Below are 8,140 nucleotides of genomic sequence, written 5' to 3' on the forward strand. Positions count from 1 at the left end.
GTACTTAACTTTTTAAAGGGAATGTTTGGTGTTGATCTCCACTTAAGGATCAAACATATGCTCTGTCCATGGAATTTAATTAACGACACACTTTAAGAATCTGAATACCATCTCTAAGTACATTATCCACTGAGGCTTTGACATTATGCTTTTGTCATTATGTAAATAAGGGACTGAAAAATTTTGGTTTAAAATCTTATAAATATTTTGTCTTTTGCACTTCCATCACTGCATTTATTTCTCCGTATTTGAGCAATTTTTTTGTTTTGCAGGTGAGGAAGTCGTTGGACAGTGCCAGTTACCAGAAGTTCAGATCAGCCGTGCAGGAATACACGGCAGGCGGCAGTTTCGACGACTGCTTCGAGGTGCTGAAGGAGGTGTTCCTCACGTCCAGACTCAACCCGTTGCTACGAGGTAAGAACACTCGTCAGGTGTGTTGTAGCTGAAGCACAGTTAGTTCCCCACTTATAGTCATTCGTGTTGCAGAAATCACTAAAAACTAATGAAACAGAAGGAGTGGTCACACAAGTCACAAACAAATCACGATGTAGACAAGACACATAACTGTGCTAGAAGACAAAAAAATTTAATTTCTAGCAGCCTTTTTTGTGTTACTGCCTTTTATTTTTACCTCTCTCTTCAGTTTATAATAGTTGCACATTAAATATTAATAGTTTGAGATTGTTCGCTCAAATCATCTGAAAATTATCTTTGAAAAGGTTTTAGCATTCTAACAAATAGCTACACATTGCTGCAAATAGATCTATCTTGTATTATTTTTTATATTTGCTTATTATTAGTTTTGGGTAAATTCCGATTCTGAAATTGGCAGATTCCCTTAATTTCAATTATAAATTTTTCAGAAAGCAAATAGTTTAGAATTAAAGTTGGTTGATTCTTCCCGTACAACATTATCTTGTAATTTGTAGTAACTTGTTAATTTTAATAGGAGTATCAAACTTGATTTGTCATACTTCAAATAAGGATTTTCATATAATTATTTAGGCTTCCCTCACTAATTGGCTAATACAGCAGTTATAACTTTTATCGTACTTATCTGCCATTACCACAGTAATCGGCAGATACTGCACTTCTAGGTAGGGCTAGGATAAAATAGCATTTTTTAAATAAAATAACCATCTAACTAAATATGCACATTATAAATATTTAAAAAAATCTAATTTATAATGTATTTAAATACTTGCAAGTAACACTTTTTAATTTTTGTACAAAAAATTGTTCATTTGTTATTAACTAAAATAAAATTCCAGTTTTTACTTAAAAAATTGGTAGGACAATGTGCTAGCAAAAAACATGCGTACAGAATTTTTTTGTTTGCCATAATATTTATTATTTGTTTATAATGATTTTTTTATGTCTCAGTATTTTTTTGATACATTTGGAATCAAGTTTTTATGTTGACTATGTAAACTAACTTACAACAGCTACTTTGATTCCCATCAGCCAATCACTGATCATAATAACATTGAACAAAACTTAAAATTAACTATGGGCTTTTAATATTTGTTATTTTCTAGAATTGCAAGCATTGTTATTGGTTTTATTTTTAAATTAAGGCAGTTGACCACCTACATCATGTTTGTTTACCGTTTGACTTGTGGGTTTCTTTTGTGAGTGACGTATGACATTAGATTATCGCAATGGCGCCATCTTTGAATTGATTCGTCACCAGGGAAGCTGGGAATCTTTACGAAGTTGAAGATTCCAGTCAGATGCCCTAGGGCCTAGTGTGCCAAATATGTGCTGTTCTAAAATATAGTTTTAAGCTATTTAGGCCATTCAGTCTCCATTTACGTTTGAGACACGGCCTGGAACATTACAAAGTCAGTTTAGCTTGGCTGGTTTTAGTTATCACCAATTATAGAAGCCCTATAAAGACCAGGATGCAGCTTCCAAATGGTATTGTACCATTTCCATTGTAGCCATTTTGACTGTTGGCGTCCTACAACCGATGCCTAGGGCGTTATTTAAGTTGTTACCCCACATCTTACCTATTTATGTATCGGCACCGAAAATCATTTTAATCTGATGTTCAAGTGTTAAACTAAGTTAAAATCAAAGAAGTAAAAAAAAAATTACACACACACTCACTCACTCTCATTCTAACTCTCTCTCACTCTCACACACACACTCTCAATCTATATCTCACTCTCACACTATCCCTCTCTCACACACTATCACTCTCACACACTTTCTCTCTCTTCACTCTCTGTCTCTCTCTCTCCCCCTATTTCACTCACTCTCTCTCTCACTCTCTCTCTCAGTCTCACAGTCTCTCACACTCTCTGTCTCTCAGACACTCTCACTCACTCTCACACTCTCTGTCTCTCACACTCTCTCAGTCTCTCAGACACTCTCACTCACTCTCACACTCTCTGTCTCTCACACACTCTCACTCTCTCACACACACTCTCTCACTTGCACTCTCAGTTTCTCACACTCTCTCACATTCACTCTCTCACTCACACTCACTCACTCACTCGCTCTCTCACTCACACTATCTCAGTCCCTCTCACTCTCTCGCAGTCTCTCACACTCTCTCTCACTCACTCTTTCTTACACTCTCTCGCCTATACTCTCACTCTCTCATAAATATATGTATGCATTTTATGTGTAAAATTAATTTTATTATGGTTTATGTGCATTCCAGGGTTTCGCAAGTTCATCAAGCCGGATCACAAGAAGACCTTTGAGAGTCTGTGCCGGTCCTTGGAGAGCAGTTTGACTGCTGTACAGGAATAACTTCACTACTAGGCTGTGCTGTTGGTAGCAAACACACTCGCGTACACACTAATGTGTGCCTTTGTATATATATTTTCATTATTACGTTCAGTGTGATATGTTTTTATACTTTTTTGACAGCTTTAAAGTGTATCATGTTTTATATGTTTTTATGTTTTATCGTTCCTGTGTTAAAAATGTACAAGATAACTGTCAATTTTCATATTGATGTTTGGAATGTTTGGCAAAAAAAAAATTATAGTTGTGCTTAAATTTAAGGAAAAATACGTGGGTCCATTTAAAATTTATACTGCATTTAAATATTAATTTATTATTAAAGAGAAACATGAACTTTTCAGTTTCAAATTAATTAGTTTTACTGGAAACCTTTTTTTTTTGTTAATAGTAAAAAAAAATCTCTCTTTTGTCCATGTGCGACAGAAGTGAACCTTTTTGTTTATTAGGTATTGATAGAAATAAATTATTATCATCTTTTTATAGAACAAGATGGTATGAGCTCAAATGAAATAACGCTCGTCCATATGAATAAATAAGTTGTAAATTATTTAAATAAAAAAAAGTTCTAAAAATTTATGTTCTTGCACTTAAAAAACACTTGCGCAGAGTAAATTAAATTTGATTTTAAATAATTCTTAAACTTGAAACTTGCCGATAATTAGGTAGTTTATGGAGCTTAACTAATTGTGCAAATGGGCGTGTAGTAGGTATCTGGCATGTGAAAGTGACAACATGGCATACGAATAGGACCTAGCTCAGTGCTACATTGTTGAGTCAGTCACCCACAGCTACATTCTGATATACGTATTCACGCCTCTTAGTGGGACGTAACATATTTACACACTCGTGCGCTTGTAACTATAAAATGGTGCGTGATTCCCGACAAATAATTACCCATGTCAGATTAAAGCTTGAAAAGCATTATACCAACAAAAATATTTAGTTACACAGCTAAACCAATACTCACATAACACTGTTTAACAATACTGATTTACACAAGTAATTAAAGTAATAATTAGGGATGGGCCGGTCGAATCCTCGAATCCCACCGAATCTCTAGTATTCTAAAGATTTGAAATTTGAGGGAAAAGATTCGGGATTCGAGGAAAAATATTGATGTACTTAAATGCTTACAATTTACTTGGCCTGTTTACGTTTTCCTTGGAACACATCCTATTGAGGTACAGTAGAACCTCGTTAATACGTGATGGTCGGGACCGAGATAATCACGGATTGCCGAATTTCACGGACTAGCGATTAAAAGCCCGGAAGGTCTTGTCAAGCTTCTCAGACACCGGCATGCAGCTGGGTTAAGGCCAAGGTCATGTGACGTAACATCTCCCAAGGCTTACTGCGCCTTAGCAGCAGATAGATAAAAAATAGTAAACTCCCCATTATTCGTGTTAATTGGAACCCGCCAATGCCCGGATAATTGAAATCCTGTAAACAAAAAAATAAACCCGGATAATCCGTTCACGGTAAGGGCCGGCCGTCTTCGAATTAGTGTCTCGGCTTAAAAAATGCAGCACTGCCTAGCCATTAGTTCACGGTCATTTACAGCAGCGAAGAGAGAAAGATAAGATCATGCTGAACTTGCACACATAAATTTTGGGTAGGCCCCCCTCTCCTTCGTACAGCCGAATGCCAGCCAGACACGTCACTCGCTCGGCGCGTCACTCGCCAGGCGCCTGCCGTGCGTTGGCGGGTGGAAACAAACAAAGGGAGACGGGAAGCAGAAGTCCAGGACATCCCCCTCAAGTTTAAAGAGTGACAAATGTGACAGCTGAAAGGGGGGCGACGCAAAGGGTCGGTACAAACAGCGTTGCAGAGTTTGGTGGCCCACGCGATGGCTTGCAGTGTTTGCCGGCCGGCCGCGTGACGTTAATTTTAAGCGCTGACAATTTTTACTTCTCTTTTTTTTTCTGCTCTTTTAAATCTTCCCGAATTAGCGCATCACGGATTAATGAGGTTCTACTGTATTGTACTTTTAATTCGTTATTATATAAAAAAAATTATGAAGCATGTACTGATTTGGGAAACTTACTGTATATTCATGAACATGGATTCATTGTCGCTACATTGGCATTAAATAAGGCATAAATCACAGATGTATTCTCAGAATATGCTAAAAAATAAAATAAAGCACATTTAGGATCTAGACTAGTACATAATATGAATCTTGTTTTTTTTAATAACTTTACCTAGAAATCTGTTACTTAGTAATACAACAATAATGCCGACTTTCATCACAAGTTACGGTCACACATGTAGTTATAACAATTAAATAATGAATGACAAATATTAATACATTATACAATTATTATTTTAATCGCGATTCAATTTTAAATATTCTGATACACATTCTATTTATGAATTTTTTTAGGACCAAGTTTGGTTTGTGTAGACTACGAACGTTAAATTATGCATTATCTGAGAATTCCATGATGGCCAACCAATGAATTTGTTAGCCAATCATTTTGAGCAACGCAAAAAATAACTAATATTAATATAAAGAATTTTAATGGGTAAACTAGAGAAAACACCCCGTCACTTTTAACTTCGGGCATATTAATCAATATGCTTTAGTGAGGCTTAATTTTAAAAGATGCACGAAAATATTTATTATGGCCTAAAACCATTGAAGCCAAGATGGTGCCTTTCAGTTTCCATTAAATATTTCAGGAAAGCGTTTATCTTCATTTGGGACTTTTAACAAATGTCAAGTTGGTAACTACAAAATATTGTTCCATCGGATGTTGAATTTCGTTTTCTAATTTCCGTGGATACATGAATCACTGTACTCACAGATAATGCCTGAATGCCTTAAATCCACCAAGTCGGATTCTACAGCAATTGATGAAGTGACCAGATTCTTACGTGATCCTGCAGTTAACCCAGAAATAAACATCCTCGAATACTGGAAAACTCAGTCTGCGTGTTCACCCAGGCTACATAAACTGTCCAAAAAATATGTGTGTTCACCACCTGTGACAGTGTTCTCTGAACGTTTGTTCAGCACTGCAGGAAACATGTGACCAAAAACAGAATCGTCTTGATCCAGACAGTGTCAAAAAACTTGTTTTTTTTTTTTTGTTTTTTTTTTTTTTTTAAATAAAAATTTAAAGGGTTAAATTATTCTGCATAATGTTTAATTTTTTCTCTTAACTTATAAATTATTTTATAATTAACCCTTGAAATCTGGATTTGGATTCGGGAAAAATGGGATTCGACCCATCACTAGTAATAATACATACTTGCATAAAAGAACAATATTTTCTTTCGAAGATGGCCAGTGGCGCGGTGCACAACAATAAGCTCAACCCCCGTTGTGTTGCCCTCTGCCCAAACACTCCCTCACTATACACCAGCAAGTCAGGCGCAGGCGGGTCCCTATCCCTGCAGCACGGCAGGGTTCAACCTGAGCCGCACGCTCAAGGCTGCTCCAGCGATCACCGCCCGCACCAACGGCCCCGGAGTGGGGATAGCGCGACGCACAACCCACAAGAAACAAGCGTGCAAGCTAGCAAGAACACAAGCGAGAAAGTCTGCTGTGTCATTTATACCTTTCCCAGCCGTCTCCTCTACCGGTTCCCCCACCACTTACATAGCTATTTCCGCTCATGCGATTTGAATTTTCTTAACGCTATAAAATTGTTGCCCCCTCAGTAAAGAAGTTTCACTTCAAAAATATTGTTGCTTATTTACGTTGTTTCCGTTAGAATGTCATTAGAAACTCGCACAGCATTTAGATTTCAAGTGCATTAAATGACCACATTGGTCGAGTGGTTGGGACACTCTCCTCCCTCAACTGTGAGCAGGGTTTCACATTGCCAGGGATGCTGCAAGTGGTAAATGTTAGAGGTACGGCTGTGAGCTGGGTTTTCTCCACCCCAATTCTTAATCCCCCATCACTTCTCAACTTCAAGGTTGTTACTTTCAGTGTCGCACAGAGTGCTGCTAGCATCTAGTCTTTTGCTCGAAGTGAAGTTGAAAAGACTGTGCGTCGTCGGCGGCTTAAACTGAATTCTGTTGTATTACCATGTTTTCTCGCATAATCGTCACACATTTTATACCAAAATTAAGTTTGAAAAGTAGGTGTGTGACAATTATGCGGGAAAAAATTTTTTTTGTTAGGTAACATTATTCATTAAAAAAAAAAACGTTCATGGAAAGTAAGTTTATTTAAAAAAAAAAGGTGGAGGTTACAAGAGCACGCCAAACAATTTATATTAATAATTCATGCAACAAAAACTTTTCTTCAACATTAAATAGAAAAACAGAATGTGTGACCCGAACGGAAGCCACTTGAATATGTGATGTGAACTAACGTGTAAATATCGTAGTACACATTTATCACAAAAGAGTGCGGGCCATCAGATGTAGTTAACTCGGCACTCGACAGAGAGCGCGCGTTGCATCCAATCGGCGCGATATCAATATTCGACAACGTGTGCGCGCTCTATACAGGGAGCAACGTAACCAAACATGAATGATGCCAATTAGCGCTGGCTACATTTTTATAAGTGGTACACCGCGGCGACGCAGACGAACAAAGGTTATAACGTTTAAAAAGTCTTTAAAAGAAAATTTACACATCAGACAGCATCGTATTTTCGTTAATTAAATAAGTAAAATTGTTAATTTCCGAATAAATATTAGATTTATACTTTAAAATACACCGTTTTAAACGGAAAAGATACCTACACAAAGCGCTCAGAATGTAATAGTGGGACCAAAAACATCATGTGACATTTAGGCGAGAAGTTATTTTATCCAAATTTTGATGCCCTAATATATGGGTGCAATCATTATGCGAGTGTGACAATTATGCAATAAAAGAGGGTATTGTATTTTCATCAGGGAAACGTTTACCTGTAAAGCTTTCACTGGTTTTTGGTGCCGGTTGATTTGCCAAGAACTGTCAGAACAAGAACTGGGACCAACACATCACTAATATTTATTCTATGAAATTACGATTACAATAAAAATAGCAGGACAGAAGAGGTGTCTGGATGAATGCTGCAGCAACAGAGCCTGTGTAGATCATCTTAGGGATGATTCACACTTAGGTAATTACTGAGCCCTCTGAATTTATTTGGACATCCCAAGAAAACAAAATGTTAAACAAGTCATTTGCGATAAGAGTACTGAAGACAGTGTAAAATATTATGATTACTTTTCAGTCGATTCAATAAAAACACTTCAAATAAAAGATTTTTAATTACATTTGTGATAGGGTACTAAAGGCAATCCAAAATATTAGGATTATTTTCTGTTGATTCAATAAAAACACTTCAAATAAAATATTTTTAATAATAATATATTTTTTTTTGAAATCATAATAATTAGTCACAATGAAAACTTATTTTCATGCATGCTG

The 8,140-nt window shown here is 36.6% G+C and overlaps 1 protein-coding gene across 3 annotated transcripts in view; it reads left to right on the forward strand.

Moving 5' to 3' along the window:
* The window catches only part of LOC134539382 (regulator of telomere elongation helicase 1 homolog), a 124,024-nt gene extending 120,916 nt beyond the window's left edge, over window positions 1-3,108 (forward strand). For all 3 annotated transcript variants that reach the window (XM_063381370.1, XM_063381371.1, XM_063381372.1), the window contains 2 exons: window positions 273-414; window positions 2,672-3,108. In XM_063381370.1, the coding sequence (XP_063237440.1) occupies window positions 273-414; window positions 2,672-2,763 (234 nt within the window). In that variant the 3' untranslated portion in view covers window positions 2,764-3,108. The remainder of the gene's footprint in view (window positions 1-272; window positions 415-2,671) is intronic.
* The last annotated feature ends 5,032 nt before the right edge of the window (window positions 3,109-8,140 follow it).

Source organism: Bacillus rossius, chromosome 15 (genome assembly GCF_032445375.1).
Source record: "Bacillus rossius redtenbacheri isolate Brsri chromosome 15, Brsri_v3, whole genome shotgun sequence".
Classification (NCBI taxonomy): Eukaryota; Metazoa; Arthropoda; class Insecta; order Phasmatodea; family Bacillidae; genus Bacillus; species Bacillus rossius.